Source organism: Leopardus geoffroyi, chromosome B1, assembly GCF_018350155.1.
Source record: "Leopardus geoffroyi isolate Oge1 chromosome B1, O.geoffroyi_Oge1_pat1.0, whole genome shotgun sequence".
Lineage (NCBI taxonomy): Eukaryota > Metazoa > Chordata > Mammalia > Carnivora > Felidae > Leopardus > Leopardus geoffroyi.
In genome coordinates this window covers 110,164,712-110,189,775 of record NC_059327.1, presented here as the reverse complement: position 1 = coordinate 110,189,775, position 25,064 = coordinate 110,164,712, and the positions used below count along the sequence as shown (strand labels likewise).

Genomic DNA, 25,064 nt, shown 5'->3' with positions numbered 1-25,064 from the left:
ATGATGGTGAATAGGACCACCGAGGTACAGTATTGTGGTTATACCAAAATATACCTTGTTTTTATTTATTTTAGTTTTTTGCCCAGTTAGAATAAATGCTCACTAATTCGTACTAATGATTGGGATTTCCATTATTAGGAAATTGATTTTAGAGACTTTTCCCATAATTAAGGCAAATGAATAATTCAAAAATTTTAATGTAATATGTGTTTGATGTTTTTTTAAATCAGTGAAACTATTTAAATAACTTACTAGAGTAGAGCATGAAAGAGAACTCCTTAATATGTATTTTACTGAGTTAGCTTTACTGTTAACTTTTTGCCAGTAAGAGATATGACCTTCTCTTAATGAAATTTCTCTGCTTAGAGTTTAGCAAAGTGAAATTTAAGGAGGTTTCTTTGCAACTGTTTTATCTTCTTATCTCATTGCAGTTGCCCTTTTCTTCCTGTACTTTTTTAACCACATTGCATATAATCAATAGTGATACTGAGCATATTATTATCGAAGCATTTGCTTTTATCTTGCTAAGTCTTAACAGTACTTGACATGAAATTATCTATTTTCCACATACCAAAGTAAGTCACATTGATCACCAAGAATATTCAGTTCAGAAGTCTCTCAGTAGTGTGTGTGTGTGTGTGTGTGTGTGTGTAGTCTTTCGACCTTTGCTACTGAGATGCCTTCTATTGTTGAAAGTATATTATAAAAATTAACCAGTATTCAAAGGCAAATGACCGTGTAGATTGATTTTCACTTAGTTGAGGGGACGTTGTAGACTAACCTCTCATGATCACTGGGCTGTGGACCTAGAGAGGTTTTGAACATTCATTTGGTATTTAGTAGTATTAGAGTATTTCTAAAATTAAAATCTTGTTTGTTAACAAATACCTATTGAGATATGAATATATTTGAATTAGTCATATTATTTCTTTTGTTCCATATCTGTGCATGGAACTTCGGTCATAGTTTTTTTTTTTAAAAAGGCCCAATTGGTTGGTGAAATTTCTCAAGACTAGAAACATATAAATTGATACCTTAATTGCTGGTTTTAATAACTTTAATTTTGTAGGTGATTTTTGGTGGTTGTTTAAGAGACGTTTTTGAAAGCAATTTTGGCTGTAAACATTGTATTGAAAGCAGCAGTTTGGGAAGATTCGTACTGAGTTAGAAATATTTCTCTGAGGATAATAGAGTAACAAAGAGGGGAGCCCTTCCATTGATTCCCCTGTAGAAAAGTGAACTGAGCTTTCTACCTCCATGGTAACCAGGCAAGAGTTTCTCCGAGGGGCTTCTACGAGCCACATGTCGATCCAAGAGTCACAGTCTGAAGCATCCTCATGGACGGTTGATGAGGCTGTGTCCGACAATAAATTGGTTTATTTTTGCAAATCAGAAAAATAATTTGAAAATGATTCACCAGCAATCACTACGTTCTTTTCCTGAAATGAAATTGTAACTTAAATGGTAGACTTACATTCAGGATATGTCTAGGTGGCAGGAACTATCAAGATACAAATGAAAAACTTCCAGTCAATTATTTCCTAAAATATAAAAATTTGACATTTTATAAAATAACAACCAGGTTGTAGATTCATGTTTCCCTCCATTTTGACATGAGTATTTGGCATCCTGTAGACACAAAAATATCTTTACCACAAGTGTGGGATTTGGATTGATAGTTACTATTATTATTTTGTGTCTTGTTTCTCTATAGTCAGAAATCATTTGTAGCTAATTTGGTTGATAGCAGGGAGGAATTTCCATTACCTAAGATATCTGAATGCTTATTTAGTCCATTTAAAAAGCAAAATCAACAAAAACTATCAAATGAATAGAAAAATAACGGTTGTGATTCATATAATATTTCTTAAAAACAATATTATATACCTCAAAGTTCATTTCAAATAAAAGGGAATGATACAAATTAACCTCAAAGCTGCAGGATTTGATATCCAATTCTATAGGAACAGTCTTTATTGTTCCTCTCATCTTTTATTGAGTAATGAGAATTATGAAATTATGGAGAGCAAGAATAATAGATTTTTTAGCATTTTAATAATGAAAGAGTAAATATACTTCTTTTGTGAAAATGGCAAAAATTTCTAACTAAATTTCATCAGAATAAGGAATGAAAGAAAATATACTTTTCTTCCATGAAGATTTTCAGATTCATTTTTTAAATATTTTGAGAGTAGGAGTGCAGTTGGTTAAGCGTCTGACTTCTGCTCAGGTCATGGTCTTGTAGGTCATGAGTTTGAGCCTCTCATCGGGCTTTGCGCTGAGAGCGCAGAACCTGCTTTGGATCCTGTCTATCCCTTTCTCTCTGCCCCTCACTCACTCACACTCTCTCTCTCTCTCAAAAATAAATAAACATTAAAAAAATTCTGAAAGTAAACAATTCTCTAATGTCCATACATTTGATTTAACTTGCTTATTATTTTATGTCAATCTTATTGATAAAATTTGGTTTAATTAACATTCAAAATTGTGTTCAGCTAAATTTTTTTTCTTTATTTTATATTTACATTGATGCCAGGTATATTATTTAATTTTTGTTTTTTTTTTAATTTTTTTCATTGTAACAGCATAGTCTCACTAAACAGTTATTAGAGAAGACAGAAATATCATGACAGTGTAAATGATGTGGAATGAATTGTACACCTCTGTAAAAGTTTCTCACAATATTTTCATTGTTCCAAAGACACAATGCCAACCAATGTTGGTTTCTTTTTTTATTGAAAATCCCCAAACTAAACAAAACTATAGTTTTGTGTCTTTCTCTGAAGAAAAAATTTTTAATTCATAATTATGTGAATTCTGTGGCTGAAACCTTATGTTGTTTAATCATATTCTGTTTTTCTCTAAAGCTTAACCAACTGAAGATACATGATTTTGTATAAACAACAAATCTCATAGACAGATAAATCATGAAGCTAATTACAAATAATGTTGCCAAGAAATATAGGGTATTTATTTACCTGCTTATAGCCTTAGTTATTTACTATCTTGTAATACTAAAATTTAAAGAGCTTTATTAAAGCATTTATTATCTTAATTGTGTTGCTCACATGTTAGGTAGACAATTACGTGTGATTTTCTTCACTAATCCAGGGACTATAACATATGGAGGTGAAATTATTTACTGTTATTCTCTTTGCTTTCCATAGAGTGGTTTTACCCCTTTGCACATTGCCGCCCACTATGGAAATGTCAACGTGGCAACTCTTCTTCTAAACCGGGGAGCTGCTGTGGACTTCACAGCGAGGGTATGGTTTAAAATAGTTTCTCATTTTAGATAGCAGTAAATGAGAATTTTATTAAAGTAAAAATGAATAACAATAAAGTTTTTTTTTCCTTGACTGAATCTATGCTGGATATATTAGATTTTTCATTTTTTTCTTTGCATCATAGCACATCATCATGACCCAATAAATGAAAAATAAGAATGTGTAAATTCACAGGCACACAAATCATTTGTAGTAGTTAAGGAGGATATTAGTTCTGACCTCAGTGTGAGTAGTTATATTTAAAGATCACTCCATGAATCATGAATGAGCAACTTCAAGTCAATAAACAATTAAACTGTTAAAACATTAATTATCAAATGTAAAAGAACATTTATACAGTGTTATGATCATTATGGGGCATATAATTTGACAGAAAAATGTTTTTAATGAATTGAGAATGTGCTCATATAAAGAGTCTAACCAAAATACATAACAAAACATCATGTTACATTATATGTTTAATGGTATGCTTTCACTGGAAAGAATTCACTTACATGCTAATTACAACTCAGTGTACTCAGTATGAATCAGTAAATGCAATATTTGAATATTTGCAAAATTACGACATATAAAAAATTAGGTACCTATTCTTGCCATAATGATGATATACGATAGCCAATAAAATAAATAACTACAATTCATATATATGGTGTTTTTGGCCCTGAGAAGTCTTCTGTATTGAAACTGTGTCGAGTTATTTACAAGTTGTTTTTCATACTGAAATATTCTGAAGAAGATGTTTTTAAGAATCTTTTTTTCTAACGGTTATTGAATATGTATATTTGCATCCTGTTTTTAAGTATAGGAAACTTTAAGATGTCAGAATCTTTCAGTTCATGGATATTTTAGAAAGAGTGATAGACTTTGGACTAGAGCTCTGTCCTAAGTAGAATCTGAAATTTTGTTTATTATGCGAAAGTGCTCCCTTTGTCCCTTGACAATGTGTACAATGTAATGTGTACATTCAATTCATATGTTGTGGTTATAGACAAACTTAATTATGCAGCTTCATTCCATTTTTCATTCTCTAACTATAGTGCTTTGTGGTTTGTGTGCTTTTTTGTTCCTTGAAAATCAAAGACATGAAACTTTAAAAACCTTGAATCAAATTACCACATGGGTCACAACCTTCTTTGTGCCTTTTAACACAAAGTTTTCACCATCGTGCCCTGTCATACCCAACATGCTCTTATTTCGTCTTCCCATGGTGTAGAATGGAATCACCCCTCTACATGTGGCTTCCAAAAGGGGAAACACAAATATGGTGAAGCTCTTACTGGATCGTGGTGGTCAGATCGATGCCAAAACTAGGGTGAGTGTCTCTGTTCTTTGAATTTCCTACCATTTTTGTTTTTTGTATTCTTGAAGCAGGCACCTTAAAATACCAGTGCTTAAATAAAAACAATGCATTTTCAAGGAAATTGCTTTCTTGGATTCAATTTAAATTTCATACAATATTTAAATGTTTCTCATTGTAAAGTGAAATTAATATTTGCTCATAAGTGCTGAAGAAACAGAATGCTAGCTTCTCAATGAGACAGTTTTTTAAGTCCATGCTTATTTTGGGGAACAAAGATCAAAGATTGAACGGAAGCATCTCTGATTATCAGCTGTACCTTTCAAAAACCCAAACTCATAAACATACATTAAGCTTTGAGATTGTGGCTTTTACATAAAATATTTTAATACATGTTGACAATCCTTTGCTTCTAACTTTCCAATTTTTAGATCGTTTTTCTTAGGTGGTCATACTATACTGACCTGAACAAACAATCTGCTGTATGCTTATGGAACAAAGAAAGGCATATAGTTATTAGATGCACCTTTAGTCAATCCAATATGATACGAGTCAGTGCCCTTCATTCACTTCAAATTTGTTAAGTAAAATGTAATTCTGAGCTTTCTATACTCCCAACAAATAGATAATAAGATAGGCAGGAGAATACAACTGTTAGAAGCGCAGCCTCTGAAGGCTGACTACCTGATTTCAAATTTTACTTCCACAACTTACTAGCTGTATGATATTGGCAGTTGACTTACTATCTTCTCTGAACTTAGGCTACTGTTGGTAACCTATCTCATACGGTTGTATGAGAATTAACTCTTAGATTCTTATTATTTATTTTTTTAAAATTGGGGGGGTCAATTACTTAGCTACTCATAATTTTTTATTATGTTACTGGAATTATAAGTAGTTACTTGCTTAAACATTAAACCAGTACTTCAATATTCATTCTCTGGAATACATTTGCGTAATCATAGACTTAAGCAAAATTTTAAATATTCCTATAATGTGAACATTTTCAAATACACAGTGGTGTAAGGAGTCTATAAAAGATTGGGGAATAGGATGTATCCCTTGTGATATTTTATTCACTTTGTTTAATCCTGGGACTTTATATTTTCAGAGTCAAAGGACTAGGGATCAAATCTAGGTCTTTTGCAAATCTTGAGGCTAGCAAATGCTTTTATTTAATTAGCCTTATCATCTTTGTGCTTCTAAGAACTACACCAGTCCCAGACTGTACATTCTGTTTTTTAATGACCTCAGGAACTGTTGCTTTCTTAATCTCATTTCTCTAAGACATTTGATCCAGATCATCTACGTCATATTATCATGTGGGAACTCTAGAGTGGTTTGCTTTGTCTGTCAAGATCTTTGTTGTAGTGTCTACTGTCTTTGCATTAGAGTTTTATATGATTTCTACTCTTTGCTGTGTTGGCATGCCTTTTCCCTTGCTGTGCTGTAGGTATGCAGAATTTGGAACCATTATGCACGGTGTTTCATGCCTTGCTTACTTGTTTTTCATGTTTAAAGGACAGTTTCTGTGCCTCCTCTTTTAAATACGTTATTAACATAATGTCTCCCTTTACACTTACCTCTCCATTTCTATTGAGACTCTCTAATAATTGAGAGTACCAATGGAAAGAAAGCACTTGGCAAATGCAACAGAATTTTATCTTGGCCAATGTCTTAAAAATCCGCATGCTCTTGTTAGTATTTTTCTGGAGTATTCATTCATTTTGAGGCAAGTGATTTTGTTCTTATTGATCATTGCAATATTTGCTTAGTTCTTTAAAAGATGCTCTAATTTGCATAGCCTACCTACATTTGCATATGTAATTTAAGTCTAACTCCAATTAGGGAGTGCGTTTTCATAAAAAGCATACTAAGATATGGAGAGAAATGGATTCTTATGCTAGTTCTGCCATTAACTAATTGTTCTTGAGCAAATTAATCAAATATAAGCTTTGGTTTCTTCTGTAAAAGGAATATTTGGGCTGTATTTCATCCAGTGAAACTTTTAGATATAAAAATAAGTTGAATTTCATTCAAGAACTTATAAATCAAAAAGTAGATTTTATAATTGTATACATTGTGTGGATCTTCTGTTCATTCATTCCCTAAACAGATAGTTTTTGAGTTCCTACTTAATGCCTAGAGATACAGCAGTTAATATGATAGACTAGGTCCCTTTACTCACAGAGATGCAAATTAATAGTACCCAAAGAATTAGATTAGCAGTATGCTAGTAAAAGTTTACTAATTGGCTTTCAAAAAACAAACTCTGATTTGGAACTTTTGCCTTTGCTGACTTCTGTAGTGTAAATACTCCCCATACCTCCATCATGGCCAGTTAGAGCTACCAATAGGGTATCACTGAATACAAAATTGGGAAGAGATGTGCAAAAACTTGGCTCTCACTAGTTTGTGTGGGTTGGCTCCGGCACACCCCAGGATTGAGTACAGTACAGTATTGAATGGTGGTACTGAGCTTTTCCCACCATAAGTTAAAATACTTCCTTATCTCTAAGAAGTAGGATTTTAAAAGCAATTGAATTCTTTTAATTCTGGCTGTAACTAAAACAACTATATCTTTCTTACCAAAGGCAAAGTCAAGTAGAAGGTAATACTGAAATCAAGGACTGCGGTCTGGAATTTGGAGGCTGGTTCTGCAACTATCACATTTTATTATTAAAGTAAAAGGAATCTGGTTAGCTTTCTCTTTTGTCTTTTGAAAGTATATTTTAAAACAGAAAAATTTTACATTTACTGTCGACTGCTTTTTAGGTAGTACAATGGAGGCTCTACATAAGGAATTAAGAATAATATTTTTTTTTCATTCTTTATCATAGAGATCTCAGTTTCTTGTAGCAAACATACTAGTCGTAAACATTCTCAATCTAGTATATTCTATCAAGGATTTTCCACCTGATCTTCTCATTGTTAATCTCGTATATAAGGTTTTCATTATCTAGAGAAAAGCAGAATATGTAGAGGCTTTCAGGTAATTAAAAATATCTTGCCCACTGATCCTTTCCCACTTTTGCCAGCACTTTGTCAATCATTGAGACATTGTGCATGTCATTGACATTCTCATCATTGACTGGGATCTAGTGGGAAACTGAGACATTTTCACCAGAGCTCGGTTTTCTGCTATCTGAAAAATCTCACGTCAATGTTAAAAACATTAACAGAAATTTCGTAGCTGGTTTAAAATGGTATTACTAATCCAGGTTTTATTAAGAACATTATTCTGTCTCTATTTTTAAACTTATATATTATTTATATGTGGAGATACTCCATATAAGGTTAAATTATTGAAATGCATGTTTCAATGCAAACGATGAAAGTATACAAAAACATTAAAAGATGATGAACAAAAACCAATATATCAGAAAAAGTGTTCATAATTATTAAAGCAACAGCAATAATGGCCACCAATTGTCATATGCTCACTGTTCTAGGCCCCCTGCTAAGTACCCTACAAATATTTTATTTCGTTTTCCTAACAATTTATGAAGTGTGTATTATCTGCTTGTTGAGAAAATGTGGAGGCCTTCATTTGAGAAATGAGACTCCCAACGGGAAAAGTGACTTTCAGAGGAGTTATGTAACTTGACCTAGGATACACAGGGTAATAATTACAAGAGCCTGTGTTCATACACAGACTTCAGGCTACATCTACAATCTAAGCAGAGGGGAGGAAGGGAAAAGGTAAGGAAAGAACTGGTTGTAAAAAGCTAATGCTGTGGGCTATCAACTGGAAAAATGGTGTCCCTCTAATGTTGATTGATTTAACCTATTAAGGATTATCAACATCATGGTGTGATATGAACTGATTCTAGTGAAGAAAAAAAAAGAACAAAAGGAAAGGAACTGTGGGAGGGGAGGAATGTAAGCTTTAAATACGGTCTTAAGAATTTAAGTTTAAAAAGGTATTGAACAGATCATTGCCCCTAGGAGTTAAAAAAAGTAAACAAAAAAGTCCTGGAACACAAAACCTTGGTAAGATTCAGGGGTGGGGGCAATAATGAGACACTGTACTTGTAGAAAATATCTAAAATCTATTCAGATTGAGCATGTTGGGAAACTTGAATTTAGTATAATTCCCATATCCCTACCCTTGATAAGGGTAGATAAATTGCATCAGATTTAGAATCAATGTAATCCTTACTGTTCTTTGATGTTCTTGTGTGGTTTTAAGTGTTTTTTATATTTTCCTATTGTTATTCTGAGAATATCAGATTTCAACATGATTATACAATGATTATTTCATGTATTCTGTAGGAAAAATACCTATTCTAAAAATGATTTAAGGCAGAGTCCCCTCATCTTTCAAACAAAGGTTGTAAGTTAAACAGGATAAGAAGAATTATCCCCATTTTATGTATTGTGAAGTTGAGCCTCACAGAGAATAAACATAGTGGCTGATCTGAGACTCACACCTGAGGCTCCCTGATTCCAGAGCCCATTTGCTGGACCATTGCATATAATGCCTTCATTCACTACAGTTGATTTCTCAAACTCTAGTTCTCCATGGAGCCCCCACCAAGAATATGTTTGAGAAATCAAGCTATATCTAATAGTATATAAATTAAGTAGCAACTAATGCTCTGTACTTTAACCACAAGGTATGTTATCAAGATACAAAAGCACAATCATCTTAATCGCTTTGCCTGCACAGTTACTTTTTTTAGACTCCTCTCTGGCAAACTTTAAAATAACTTGGCATCCCAACCACAGTAGTTAAATACTTTTTTTTTTCTGGAAAGGCAGTCTTTTCATGCTAATTCCTACATATCTAAAATTGCAAGGTCTATTTTGGATATTCAGTATCTTAATACTAGCTAAGGAGATTTAACAAAGCAAAGTATCATTATAATTCAAGGTTCTAGACCGGGGCACTTGGGTGGCTCAGTCAGTTAAGTGTGTGGCTCTTGATCTCGGCTCAGGTCATGATCTTGTGGTGCCTGAGTTTGAACCCCACCTTGGGCTCTGCGCTGACAAATAACTCAAGGTCCTAGCCAGGACCAGAGTGCATGTTCAAATTTGATCATTTGAATATGGATTTATTAAAGGATCTGTTTATAACATTGAGGGTGGATTGTAGGGAAGGCACAAAGGATAGTAGAGTATCCCCAGAGCTACCAACAGCAGGGCTCATTACCAACCCTAGGCCTGCAAGGTGAGAAGTAGGTTGCCAGAACTTCAAAGGAGAAAACTACATGATGGAGGCTGCTTTGGCAGGAGCATGATATTTGGTAAAGAGACACAGCCAGACTAAGGAGATCCTTTACAGAGTGGCTTTAGGTCTTGCTGCATTTTCCATAGTCAACCAGAAGCCAGAGGGCAAGGTGGCTCACCAATACAATCTAGAGTTCTTTCTGTCAGACATGGAACAGAGGAGAGAAAGGTAGAGCATGGATCTGGAAAGTAAAGGGAAAATACCTAGCATAGGATCCCAGAATGTTGGGATAGGAAGAGTGTTGTGATTCAGATGACTTATATTTATTAGGGGGAAAACATAATTCAGAACAATGGTCCTGGAAACAGAGACACAAAAGATAAGCTATTAGAGTTCTGGAAAATTCAGCTTTTGAAGTCCTCTTAATGTCCCCATCCCTCATTTTCTCTGAATGCTACCTACCTTCTCAATGTCTTTCCCCATGACAATCTTTTTTTTCTCTTAAGCTTGAAATCTCTAGTTAATTTATGTACTCAGGATTTCATTTTCTCTCTCACTTCTTACCCATCGTTCGTACATTTTGCCTGATATTACCCATGCACTCTGCTCTCTGGCCATTTCACCCTAAAGAGAAATAAAATCCAAAAGACAGAGGGAATTTGAGGATTTCTCTGGAATCAGAAACTACCTGAGAAGCATCAAGGTCAGAAAGTTTTATAAGTAACATAATACACAGTTGTGCCATAATTCTGTTTGACACCTTTTTAGTGCTATTATTATTAATAACAAATTTCACCTCTGAGAAATAACTATGTAGTTTTTAAAATGTTGAAAAATATATGTGGAAACCTTTAGAAGAATGTGAAAAACATGACTTTCTTCTCATGAGCAGCAGGGAGCATTTTAGGAGAATTTATAAAACTAGTAACAATTCAAGAGATGACATAGATGGACAAATTAGGTTAAGAAGAATTTGGGGGTGGGGCGCCTGGGTGGCGCAGTCGGTTAAGCGTCCGACTTCAGCCAGGTCACGATCTCGCGGTCCGTGAGTTCGAGCCCCGCGTCAGGCTCTGGGCTGATGGCTCAGAGCCTGGAGCCTGTTTCCACTTCTGTGTCTCCCTCTCTCTCTGCCCCTCCCCCGTTCATGCTCTCTCTCTGTCCCAAAAATAAATAAACGTTGAAAAAAAAAAGAAGAATTTGGGGGTAAAATTGTGTTAGGGCAACCAAAATAAAAATAGTTTAATGACATAACATCTGGTTGTAGTTTCAAGCAAGTAGGGTTTTCAAGTTCGACAAATGCAACAAACTCTGCCTTTCCATCTTCCCAAACAGGGAAACACAGGGCCAACAACATGTGTTTTTACATTGAACCTCTGCATGTGAGATCTCGCTTGCCTACACCCTCACTCTGTTTCATCCCTATCTTTCTTTTTCTCTCTCTTGCCCTCTGTCAGGATCTCTCACTGTCTTGTCTTCCTCTCACTCTTCTCCTCTATCATTTAACTAATAGCAGTTCTATTACTGATGTATTAAATCACTAGGAACAAGTTCAGGAAATCTTCTCTTTGAAGTGGCATAAGAGGCAATCTGTGTGTGTGTGTGTGTGTGTGTGTGTGTGTGTGTGTGTGTGTGTGTTTAAGTTAACTCAGGCTTAATTCTTCAATTCTTTGGACAGGATGGGTTGACACCCCTTCACTGTGCTGCAAGAAGTGGACATGACCAAGTGGTAGAACTTCTGTTGGAACGGGGTGCTCCCTTGCTGGCAAGGACTAAGGTGGGTCATTATGGGTAAGATGGGATCTAAAGAACTCTTTAAGCCACTTTTTTGAATATGTCTTTTCTTCTTGAAATCAAAGCATTAATCAAGTATTTTCTAATTACTCAACAATTGCGTGCTAGAAATGAGGAGTGTATATCAAACTGTTTTAAAGTTATTTAAAACTAACAAATACATGCATTAAAATGTATTGAATGTATACCTTCAAGTTCTTTCTATATTTTTACCACAGATGGAAATTTGAATATATTTCTATTATATGTAAATGAGTATATTGTATATAAATGAGAATATTCCTTACATTCTATACGTCTGTACTTTTATGATTCTGTGGGATGCTATAAAATACATATAAAATTGTCTTTTAAAGTAGCACAATTAGCAATACAAGATATTCTTTTGGCTCTCTAATCTTTATCTCTTAGGCAATACTAGTAAAAAGAATTACTTATCAATGGTGTTGGATGATTGTATTTAGGATTAGTGGATGACATGGAAAGCATAGTTTAGGATAGGCCATCTTCTAAGAACCATTAAACAAGCCTAACATTCTCTATGGCACAGTACATCTAGCATTTCTTGTCTTATTTCATCCATATGCTCAACTATGAAGAAAACTCTAACCAAAACCTGCACTGGGAACTGATTTGTTGGAGGTTTTCATTACAAAATGTATTTTACAAGCATTATTACTGTGCAAGTCCCCATTTTCTAGCCACTCTTTGGGTTACCAAGGAATATCATGAGATACAGATAAAAAATAATCACACAGAACTATTTTATAGCATATGCAACAATCGGATCCTTAATACAAGAAAAATTTAGACAAAGGACGCTTCTTATGTTTTCTCTGTATTCTACCTCGCCTAGCCCCTGAACAGGATTGGCACCAACTGATGCTTTTACTAGGGTAAACTGAGAAGAATAGACAGCCAAAATAAGCAAATTTTTTTAATTTGTATTATATTTTAATTGAATATTTATTTGAAATTATTTGGAGCAAAACCCAGCCCACATATTTAAAATATGTGTAGAATGAACTTAATCTTTAAAGCTGTGCCCTATCAACCATGAAATGGTAGTTTTAAATCATATGTATTATTTTCATTCTCATACTGATACCATGAGTGTTGTAGAGTTTTATCTTTAAAATGTGACATTTTGGGCTGGATAATGCAGAGATAATTGTAGAAAGTTTTGTGGAGAAAACTTATTGAAATTGAAATGAAAATAACAAAATTTCACCAGTCATGTTGCAACCAATAAAAAACATATCAAATTGAGAACAGACAGATTTGCTTTTCCACAAACTATAAAATAGTCTTGTCTACAGAGTTCACCTAAAATTGTCATGTCACTAATGAAGACAATGGATTACCTAGATGAATTTTTTACTGGCTTTCTTATAATATCAAATATCACTTATATGTAAGGATCTAGCATGAAGTATCTGTGACTGCATGATTGTATCTATTCATTTATTCAGTCATTCATTCATCCATGCATACAATTATCATAGTGAGTAGCTACAACGTGCCAGGCAGTGTACTGATCACTAAAGGAACTATCAAGGTAAACAATACACAGTGTTTGTTCAAGAAGCTCAAAATTGAGTGGGTAAGATAGATAAGGAGATAATAACAAAAAGTAGAGCTATGTTCAGGGTAAAGAACAGGGAGAAGATGAACTAATCAGGTTGGCAAGTTGATACCATAAGCCTGTGAGTGGAATAGGCACCTAATGCCAGGCTATTCTTCCCCTTACATAAAACTCCCGGTTTTGAATCATCCATTATTCCTCCTTGAAGCAAATGTTCATCTATCTAGTCACTCCCCCCCCCCCCATTATTTGAAAATGCTAGCTCTTGGCAAACTGACTCTTCACCACAACCCCTCTTCTAATACATGATGACTTTAATGATCTTGGCCACAGCTGTAGACGACCTTTCTGGTTGGCCTCTCAATTTGGTAACTGTAAACCCTGTGTAAACCCCCCTTTCTGTGTCTAACCTCTGACTCTCCAAACACCCCTGTATGTCTTAGCTACCTTTCTCTGGAGCCCCAACTCTAGAAATGTGTTTATTCTTCTAAGTCCATCAGCCACTGTTTTACTGTCCGTCATTTACTTTTATGCCCTCACTTTTGCCCAGCATAATTATTCATATCACTCCCTGACATATTCATGCTCACTTGCTATATTTGACCCTGATCAAATCTTGCAGCTGAGTGTGGTGGCAGAAAACACCCGGCCGTACTGACTGGGTTCACTATAAATTCATAATTGCTCACCTCAAGTTGACCTTTAATGCTGCCTGACAATCACGATATGTTTCCCAAGTGTGTTCGCTCTTACTCCCTGCTACCTGACTGTTCTATACTTCTTTCTTTCTTTAGACTTCTTTCTCTGTTGTCACTTCTCACAGCACTGACAAAACTGAAGTAATCAGAAGAGAATTTCTATAGACTCCTGTCTTCCTATCTACCAATTACGTGAATCTGTCCATATAGTCTGCGTTCTCTCCTCTTGCTATCGTCTGACACAGTTGCTTGCTCCTCTCTTCTCAAAACACTTTCCTTTCCTTATTTGTCTTCTGGGACATTACACCCCTCTGTCTTTCCTTCTGCTTAGTCTCCTTGCCTGTCTCCTCTTCCCTCCCAAGTCGCTGAATGTTAGAACCTCCAGAGCTCACTTTGTTTGTCTATCCATACTCACTAAGAAATCCCATCCAGTTTCATCTTTAAATATAACTTATACGCTGATGACACACATCTATGTATCTCCAGAGCTCTATATTGTAGATGTCAACTTACCATTGCTGCATAGATGTCTACTGTGCATCTCAAATTTAGTAAGTTCAAAACTCAGCTGCTGATATTTCCCTCACCCCTACTCCTAACCCTTCTTGTAGTCTTTTGATCTCAAATGATGTTTATTATCCCATTCTTTCAGTTTCACAGGTCAAATACATCATGCAGTGCTTGACTCTCCTCTCTCTTCATATCCTATCACTAAACCTTGTCACGTCTTCCCTCAAAATACCTCATAATTCAGCAATTTCTTAACAGTCTTATTACCACCCCCCTGGTCTAGATCACTATCAACCCTACCTCAATGATTGCAAGAGATGCTAATTTGACTCCCTTTTTCTCATTTAACCCCATTCGGTATATTCTCAACAGAACAACCAGAGTAATCCTGTTGTCTTAAACCTTCCAAAAGGATCCCAGCTCTCTCCAAGTAGAAATCAAAAAGTCCACCCTGCCTTGTAGGTCTCTTGCCTGAGTTGCTCTCCTTATTCACTCCTCTTACACGTGTCTTCAGCTGCATTCTCCTCCCTACTGTTCATCAGTCATGCTGGTGGTCTCAACCGGACATGCTTGTATCTGCTTTTCCTCATCCTCAAATATTCTCCCCCAGATGAGCAGGACCAGCTCTCATACTGTCATCATGTCTTTCACCAAAACTCACCTTGTCAGCGAGGCTACTTCTGGCTAGCCTATCCACAGTGCACTCATATACACAAACTCCCTTGGCCATCCAATGCTTTAGTGTTCTTCTGAGTACTGGTGACCTTCTGGGGTGCCTGCATAGCTCAGTTGGTTAAGCATCTGATTTCAGCTCAGGTCATGATCTCCCAGTTTGTGAGTTCAAGCCCTGCATGGGGCTCTGTGCTGGCAGCTCGGAGCCTGGAGCCTGCTTCGTTTCTGTGTCTCCCTCTGTGTCTGCCCCTCCCCTACTCACACTCTGTCTCTATCTCTCAAAAATAGATGTTAAAAAAAAACAAACAACAAAAACAAAACCACTGATGGTCTTCTAACATACTATATATTTTAATTCTTATTCTTTTTGAATTGCCTGTCCACCACACATGTTACCTCCATGAAGACAGGGGGTCCCTGTCTGTTATGTTTCTAGTTGTACCCTCAGTACTTGATCAGAACCTAAGTAGGTATGCAGTAAATATTTGTGAAATGTAACAAAGAATTAACTGCTGAAGATTTTATTTTCCACATAACTTTTAAGTGGATAAAACCACATTAAAGATTGATAGACTGTCAGAGACACATGCCACACATCACCCCAGATACTGCCAAGGCCTGAATTTCTTCTACACTTTGCCCTTATGCTATCTCCCCTCCAATGCATAAATACCTTCTCATCACCCTGCTCTTCTAAGTTCATTTCAGGAATTTTTTTAACATAAAAGCAATAATTATGGACAAAGAGTATTTAAAAAACAAAGAAAGTATATTAATAATTTCAGAACTGCATACTTCTGCCACCCACAAATCACAAGTGAAGACTTTGCTGTATTTGGTTTCAGTTGTCCCTCATTGTTGAAATCACCTTCCTTGTTGAGAATATCAGGCCTTCAGCACATTCTGGCTTTTTATCCAGACACAGTTTCTACTTCTTTGAATGTAATGACTTCCAAGCTGGGTACTTGGTCAACAATTATTCCCTAGTCACTGTATTTGCATTGCTTATTAAGAAAATACTCTTTTTTAATGGGCAGATGTTTTCTAATTTAGTTTCTGCCCTAATTTGACATATTTTTTCTTATAAGCTTATTTATTTAAATTTTAAAACGAGTGTCTTACCTAAACTGATAATCCTCAGTGAATTACCCTCCTATCTTACATTCCTGCTATTGGCCTTCTCTGACAATTAAGACTAACGCTGTTTTGGGCACCATCAATGATGATAAATTTATATTATTTTCAAAATTTAAAAGCTGGGAGGTCATTGGCACATGATCCACATTTGTCTCACACTTTTCAGCCCTTACCTGACTGCTTTCTCCAAGTCCAGTTCACGTCTCATGATAGGAAAAAGGAATTCTAGAATTTCAGAGCAGCACGGGTCTAAGAGATGATCAAAATATCTTTCTCTCCTTGATGAACCCACTTTACCCTCCTTCATCCACACCCCCCCCCCCATTTAGAAGTAAAGAAAATCTTGCAGGGGCGCCTGGGTGGCGCAGTCGGTTAAGCGTCTGACTTCAGCCGGGTCACGATCTCGCGGTCCGTGAGTTCGAGCCCCGCGTCAGGCTCTGGGCTGATGGCTCAGAGCCTGGAGCCTGTTTCCGATTCTGTGTCTCCCTCTCTCTCTGCCCCTCCCCCGTTCATGCTCTGTCTCTCTCTGTCCCAAAAATAAATAAACGTTGAAAAAAAAATTAAAAAAAAAAAAAAGAAAATCTTGCAGAGAGATTAATTGAATGGAATCGGATACAAATAATTTCAGCGTCAGCCATCGCTTGTTTTAAATATCTAACATTGCCCTAAGAATTGTGAGAGCCATCTGAATTGCCACACAATATCATGTATTCATTCACAAAAGACGTATTAATTTCTGTTTTGACTAAAATAGCATAATTATGAAATTAAATGTTCTCTTAGCTTCCCTCAGCACCTCACACAGTCTACCATACATTTAGATGTCAAGTGGAGATTATTTTTCCCTCTGCTACCAACTGTACCAGATATCAAGAATTGACTTTGCTGTGTTTCACAACCTGGAAGTCATGACTGAAATGTGGACTTGGTCTTGTTGTGTTTTCGATATGCAGAACGGGCTGTCTCCACTTCACATGGCTGCACAGGGGGACCATGTGGAATGTGTGAAGCACCTGTTACAGCACAAGGCGCCTGTTGACGATGTCACCCTAGACTACCTGACGGCCCTCCACGTTGCTGCACACTGTGGCCACTACCGTGTCACCAAACTCCTTCTGGACAAAAGAGCCAATCCAAACGCCAGAGCTCTGGTAAACCTGGCCTAGTCCACATTAACAGAATAGAGACTGAGATCAGTATACCGTAGTGATTGATCAATGGTGCACCAGCAAAGTGTGGTTACATATATGAAGTTAATTCTGCTAAGTTTGTTGCCTCCTACAAGTGGCCTGCCTACCTCATGCCTTCACAGTTTGCTATTAAATGATGGTGAGCGAGGATAGATTTAGGAAAACACCAAGGTACCATTTCCACAACTAGCAAGCTTCAGATAGATATGAAATTTCTGTAGTGGTAAGCACTTTTAAATGGAAAATAGAAGTTGAAAATAGGAAATCACAAAATAAATTCTAAACACCTCTATACCAAGTCAGAATGAAAGTGTGGAAAAATTGAATGTTATTAATCTCTATTTGGGGAAAAAATGGTTTTAAAGTGCTGAGTAGGTTTGACCATGTTAAGACAGGGTAAAATGTAAGCCTGCAAAGAGTTCACTTAGAGAATTTCCTTACTGACCTGATTCCCCAAACACAATCTAATAGAAAGTGATGCTTAGCACTTTCCTGCTTCAAGAAACATTTCATATAAACTATTATGGGAATTGCTCAAGAGAAATCTACAAGAGGCTGTCCCTAGAGCAGCATATGTATTTCCCAAGGTCTAATATTGAATAAATCTTCCTTGCTTCACTTATATTCTAACAATAATCATTGGGAGTATTAGGCATGTACTAATTTATGCCTCTTGTTTCCTAATTCTCAAACTAAAAGCAATCCTTTATCCTATACATGTACATGGTTTATGCCAGTTAAATTAGTCTTCAGATAATATTTAAAATGAGAGAGTGCCATGAGAATTATTAAACGATAAATCTTATTTTTATTAGAAAATTTTCCATTGGAATCAATTTATTCCTAATTGCCCAGGAAGCAAATATATTTTTAGGGTTATATGAAATTACGTAAGGCTATTTATTTTCTTATAAGGAGGAAAATACTCACTTTCATTTGGATAGTGGTCAATAAGCTTATAAAATATTACACTTTCATAATTAAAAGTCACTTAAGTGCTACACATACATTTGGCTATTTATTCCTGGCTTACTACATAGCTTATAAATGGGAAGTGACTTGAACATCGTGAAGAATAATAAGTCATTAGGTTAAGTAAGACAATATGCTTTCTTGAGAACTGCTAGTGTAGAAAAATATTGACTGATGATCAGTCCCCATTCGGACAAGCAAAGTAACTAACTGGCAGAACAGATATAGCCATTCTGTATGTAGGGATCTTTGTTCAAATGATAATTGTTCAAAGGGATAATTGTTCAAATAAAATTATAATACTTACACATAAGGGTTAAGCATGGGACTAATTAACAAATTTTTATGTAATTGCCCCCAATTCCTACACATTGCCTAGTTTGGAAAGTTAAAAACTGTCTTAGAGACATCTCCACATTCCTTTGCCTCAGAGATATCTTATTCCACTAATTCCAGAAATTCTCCATACTTGTCTTGAAAACATTCAAGAACTTAATAGTCATATCTTTATAAAATGATAAAACTGAAAATGTTTTAATGTAAGAAATATAACTTCTGGATATAAAATATTATCAGCATAATTATTTCTGCTAATACACAACAATTCCTTATAAACATTTCTTAATGGAAGATATATAACTTTTGGAGGTAAAAATTATTAGCATAAATAATGATTTCTGCTAATTTGCAACACCCCCTGCCTGAAGATGTTAGCGAAGCTGAAACATTTATTGTAGAGGCAGTCATGCTTGTAGAGTTTTGAAATCAAACAGGTGAACAGTTTTTATGCCCTAAGAAATGGTCTTTCATCAGAAAAATAGATGTTTACCTTCCATGCACCTTCAAGCCATTTCATCACCTGACCAATCAGTATACTTTAAAACATCTCAGAACTTCTGGTAAGGAGGCCCATGCAGTTTTCTTTACTTTTGTTTTTCTCTGTAACCACACGAATAGAATTCTATACAGGCCCCCCACATATAAACAAAGTTCGGGGCCTACGGGAGCACATACCACTTTTCTTTCCAAATTTCCAACACCTACAGCATTTGAAAAAATGGTAACATTACGTGACGATGTAACATTATTGCCTGCAATGTGCCAGCATGGAGTTGCGTGAGGATCGTTTCTGCATGTTTTCAACTAACTTGATTGTCTTTTGCACAGAATGGTTTTACTCCACTGCACATTGCCTGCAAGAAAAACCGCATCAAAGTCATGGAACTGCTGGTGAAATATGGGGCTTCAATCCAAGCTATCACAGAGGTAGAAAAATGTTTCAGCCTGTCACGAAACATTCCTTCTCTTACTCCTTCTTTCCCTTCCTGTCCCCCATCTTCTGCCCTCTTTACTCAAGTGTTATTTATCTGAAGAAGTCCCCAAAGCCCCCACTGGTGCAGAGGAGTAAAACTGCTGTTGCTTTGTTTCGCAGTCTGGCCTCACACCAATACATGTGGCTGCCTTCATGGGCCACTTGAACATTGTCCTCCTTCTGCTGCAGAACGGAGCCTCTCCAGATGTCACTAACATTGTGAGTATGGCTTGGGTCAGAATAACCACAGGGAGAAGGAGCGAGAGGAAAAGAGAGTATGGATGTGTGTAGGGATGTCCGTGTGTATGTCATCATAGGTAGAGCAGCCGAGTTTTGAGAAGAGCCTCCATAATAACAAGTTATTAAAGTAATCACCGGACCTTTGCTGAGAACAATTGTGTTAGAAAATAGAATGTAAGCTGTGGAAGCTGTTTCAGCTTCCTGGTGCAGATGGATTAAACATGCATCGTAAATCCATTTATTAGAACAAAATACATTCTGAAAGCTCCTCAGAATGTGAATGAATAATTGGTTGGAATAAAATCTTAAGGACACATTCTAGTTGCTTGAGTGAATTGTATTCCAGGTAATTTTGATTGTCATATGAAGTCAGTACCACAATGACTCATAGCAGATAGTTAACCAGAGATAGACCCATATTATGGATTTTCATTTGATATCAGATTCTTCCTCTTTCAATAACATGGACTTTTCATTTTCTAACCTTACTTTGATTTTTCATTTTGATTTGATTTTGTTTGCTAGAGTGGAGCCTCTCTTACCTGAAATAATTATACCATTATGACTTTTTCGTGTATCTTGAAATGAATGTTGGTCTCCAGACAACGTTTATTCTGCCGGGGACTACTGGATGTCCCAGAATTCTTCTGCCTAATCTGAATTAGGATTTTAACTTCCAACTTCCTTATGTTTCTTTAATTTTCTTGGAGTCTGCCACTTTAAACTTTGATCGTTGAATGCAAAATTTCTCCTTACTCTGCACAAGGTGTAGTCAGTATTTAGAGCTCAACAGGGGGCCACTGGAATATTGAGATTTTTTTTTTAAGTAGGCGATAGCGATAACTCTCCCCCAATAAGCATCAGTGCTTATTATTGAGTCATATTTTCAAAAGCAATTGATTGACTACCGTTGTTAAATTTTGGTATATCATTCCATTTGAGTTGTGAAACGGAATGTTTTCATTTGCATTCCCTCTCACTTTCTCATGTCTTTGCATTTTACACACTATTTCTGTGCTAAGTTTCTGATGCATGGACAAAATCCATGTGAGATGAATTGATTTGGTTTAAATATTATTTAATACTCTGTCTTTATATTATTCCCAATTGGAGCATAAAACCATTAAATCATTGAAATATAGTCTATGTTTATATTTCCCTAATTATAGCTTATTGGTCCTAAGGTAATAATATCATAAATTAATCTTTAATTATTCCATTAAGGATAAGAGTAATTTAAAGACATGCCAATTTGAGTTTAATTTCTAGTCACTTCTTAGAACTTTAAAAGTAATCAACATCCTTTTTCTGTGCAGAGATGGTGACCACCTCTCTTTTTTAACCTGAGACCTGTATGAACCAGTAACTTTCAAGGAAAGTGCTCTGTATATTTTCCCACCATACTGTATTTTCTGTATTTGCATTTCAGTGCCTTCAGGATCAAAGAACAATGGTGATACTGTGTTAAATTATGTTATCGTATTATAAGAGTAACATATATAAGTATATTCTATGTGATGCTTTATTGAAATCCCCTAGGTTAATATTTTTGAGGGGAGAATTTTATAGAATCTTCAAAGAAACTCCATATGAAATGGTTGTGTGATTCTGTGGCCACTGTTAATTTGCTTCTTAACTAACCAATTCCAAACCATTTGGTGGTTATGGATTTACTCCATATTCATATGCTCCCCTCTGCAAAAAAAAAAGAAAGCGCTATGTAGGCTACATGTAGATTTTCAAATAAAAATAAATAAAATATTAATCAAAACAATAAAAAAAATGCTCGCATCCTTTAGGCTGCAAAATCCCAATTTCGGTAATTGTAATATCAAACTAAACTTCAACCTACCAGTCACTATAAAGTTCACTTTGTTTTATCTTCTCACTTGTCTCTTACATACTCTTTCCGTTCAGTTCCCTCAAAACAAATACTTGAGAGGCACCTGCTAATATAATCCTCTTAACATGTTTCCTAGTTGTTGTTTTTTTGTTTTGTTTTTGTTTTTTTGGTTTTTTTTTTTTTTTTTTTTTTTTTTGGATTCAGTGTCCTTCAGGGAGCAGATACCATGTAGATAGATAGGGTTATCAGATAAAATACAGAACTCCTGGTTAAATTTGAATTTCAGATAAATGACAAGTAATTGTTTTCAGTATAAGTATGTCCTGTGCAATAGTTGAGACATATTTATCTTAAGATAATTATTCATTGTTTGTCTGGAATTCAAATTTAACTGGTCATCCTGTATTTTTATTTACTAAATCTGGCAACCTACATTTAGAGGGATTTCATTTCTCTAGCAGTGGGATGCCTGTGAACTTGTGCATTCTCAGGACATGAGGATATAACTACTGGATCCAAAACTCTGTGCAGATGAAGAAACTGTGTGAACCCTGACTGCCTGCGCGCTGTGTGAGAGTTGGTCATTTCCTGACCCCAAAGTACCCCACCCTTGGAGCCTTTGTGTGTTGCCTGAAATCCTGTTGCATTTTTGAATGTAATGCTGTCTGTTGTGCTTTGATGCTTTCCAACTGATGCAGCCAAAGTGGAAGTCAATGTAGCTGTCGGCCAAATCAGCTTTAACAACTGAGAAGAGGGGCATGAAAAATTTAGTACCTGCTTTGGACATGAGCGTACCCATTCTCTTGCCAGTCTTGTTTTTGTCTCAAAATTCATTCCAAGTGTGAGATGTACCAATAACTGAATCACGCACAGATATTATTATTGCAAAGCTTCCTTTCCGGAAAGCTCACAAATGCACTTTGCACTTTAAAACCTGGGAAGTGGAACTACCAGTTGTAATGCATCCATAATCCAAAGTATCCGTTGACAACCATGGGAGTCGAAAACGAAGCACTTTGGGGTCTGTCCAGAGTATGGTGTGAGATATTACCAAGTTTTCGCATATAAAAATCAATGAGTTCGTGCCAAAGTTCACACTTTATATTATGTTTAAAAATCCCCCCCCAGTACTTGAGGTGAATTAGTTTAAGATAAAGAAAACAAGGGTGTTGAATAAGATGAGGTACCCAACAATCAAGAAATGGAAATCATTAAAATAATATACACCTTCTTTCATTTTTTTATTTATACTTATGTATAAACAAGGGTAATGTAAATATAAAAGGGTTAGGGAAATTTACAATAAAAATCAAGTACCCCAGAGTCATTAAATAAGAAATGAACAAGACCATTGCTTTAAATTGGAGAGACATGTGTGTATGTGTATGTATATATATATATATATATATATATATATATATATATATAACTTTTCTTTGAATATATAGTTATATATATATAACTATATATATATATATAACTTTTCTTTGAATATAGTGTTTAATATTTTAGATTAGGTTTTATATCTAACTCATTGATTTTAAATATATAAATATCATAAAAATAACTCATTTTAAGTATAAAATAAAATAAGGTTATTGGAAATATTAAGACTAGTATTGGAAACATTTTACATTCTGAAAACTCCTTATTGATAAAGTTTGGCTTGTAAACTAAACATATAAATCCATCCATAAGTAGGAACTCATGACACCATAACTTCTTATAAGAAATTTATTTTTGTCTTTATTTCTACTAACATTAGTAAAATTGCTATACTTCTGTTAGTCTTAGAAATAGAATAAAGATATGAAGGCTTTTTGTGATTGTTTAATAGTTAGATCTTAACTTCATCTATTTAGAGACAGATTAAGTGATATAGAAAACAAGTTTGAAATCGTGGGTGTCCAAAGAGGAAAAATCTTGCCATACACCCAAAGGTTAAGGACAAATATTGCTATTCCAATAATGTGTTTTATGAGACAGCACACTTCAGATACATTTACTTTACAAAAGTCAAAACTTGTCATCATTAAGGCCATTAGAGGATAAGTGAATCATCAATAAAACAGAAAAAAAATTAGAGTAGACATCCAAGTTAATGCTTTCAAAATCAAATCATTTGAAATGAATTTTTCATAACTTCATAAGGAATGGGTCTCTGATACTAGGAAATAAAATGAACTGTGAGCTATGTACCAAACGTAAGTTGTGCAAGGAATCAGAAGAAATGATTCACTGGAATTTGTCAGAAATACGCAATTACCACAACCAACTTTAAGATCAATTGCATTTCTTTGGAGTGGTTTACTTTACATAGTTGAAATCGGCTTTATTTTCTAGAACAGTTGTGGTGACTAGAAGTAATCCCTTCTATTCCAGTGTGTTGGTTTTTTATAACTATAAAATTGTTTGGAAGAATGAACCCCTGCCTTCTTCAGAACAACATGGGGTTTTAAAATACGTTGATTAAAACAAACAAACAAAAACTCCTCTCTCACTGGCAGTACTTAACAAAGTTTTCAATGACAAAACCCTTTCATCTAACCATCATCCTTCATGCTGCAACTTAAGCTACCATTTCCTGACAAGTGTGCCCTATCTTGATGTGGCATGAAAATACTTGAGGAATGACCTGATGTCTGGTGCTGCCCACCTCAACAGATGACTCTGTTAACAGTTGCTTTACTCATCTCTTGGCAGTTCTCTCAAATAACCGTCTATAATTAAATATGCTCATTAATAATAAATAGGGGACGTCCGGGGAAAATCACATTTCTTATGTGAATAGCCATCGTCTAGCCTCACAACACAAAGACAAATTGAATGTAAAAGCATTTATTATGGAAGTAAATTTTGAATTCTGAAAAGGAATGACTTATGTATAGTACAAATGATGTGATTTTTTTTTTTTTTTTTTTTGCACTGTTGACTTGATCTAGCATGTAGAGTTTCTCCTTAAAATGGGGTCAAGTTGTAATCACATAGTCAAGTGTGACAATGACAGATTTTAGGTTTGAAGGATAAAAGATAACACCTAAAGTATTTTTTTTAACGTTTATTTATTTATTTTTGAGAGAGAGAGAGAGAAGAAAGGAAGGGAGGAGGAGGAGGAGGAGGAGAGAGAGAGAAAGAGAGAGAGAGAGAGAGAGAGAGAATCCCAAGCAGGCTCTGTACAATCAGTGCAGAGCCTGATGCAGGACTCAATCTCACAAACCATGAGATCATGACCTGAGCCCAAATGAAGAGTCAGATGCTGAACTGACTGAGCCACCCAGGTGCCCCTCACCTAAAGCAATTTAAATTATGCCAAATTAACTATGAAGTTAAACCTCAGGGTATACCGGATTTGGGGGT

At 35.4% G+C, this 25,064-nt stretch overlaps 1 protein-coding gene across 50 annotated transcripts in view; it reads left to right on the top strand.

Moving 5' to 3' along the window:
* ANK2 (ankyrin 2) overlaps positions 1-25,064 on the top strand; it is a 682,786-nt gene that overhangs the window by 542,956 nt on the left and 114,766 nt on the right. For 43 of the 50 annotated variants that reach the window (XM_045469598.1, XM_045469626.1, XM_045469590.1 and 40 more), the window contains 7 exons: positions 1-24; positions 3,168-3,266; positions 4,501-4,599; positions 11,433-11,531; positions 17,104-17,301; positions 19,480-19,578; positions 19,745-19,843. In XM_045469598.1, coding sequence (XP_045325554.1) covers positions 1-24; positions 3,168-3,266; positions 4,501-4,599; positions 11,433-11,531; positions 17,104-17,301; positions 19,480-19,578; positions 19,745-19,843 — 717 coding nt within the window. The remainder of the gene's footprint in view (positions 25-3,167; positions 3,267-4,500; positions 4,600-11,432; positions 11,532-17,103; positions 17,302-19,479; positions 19,579-19,744; positions 19,844-25,064) is intronic. The other 7 variants (XM_045469715.1, XM_045469646.1, XM_045469929.1 and 4 more) reach the window with 2 other exon arrangements.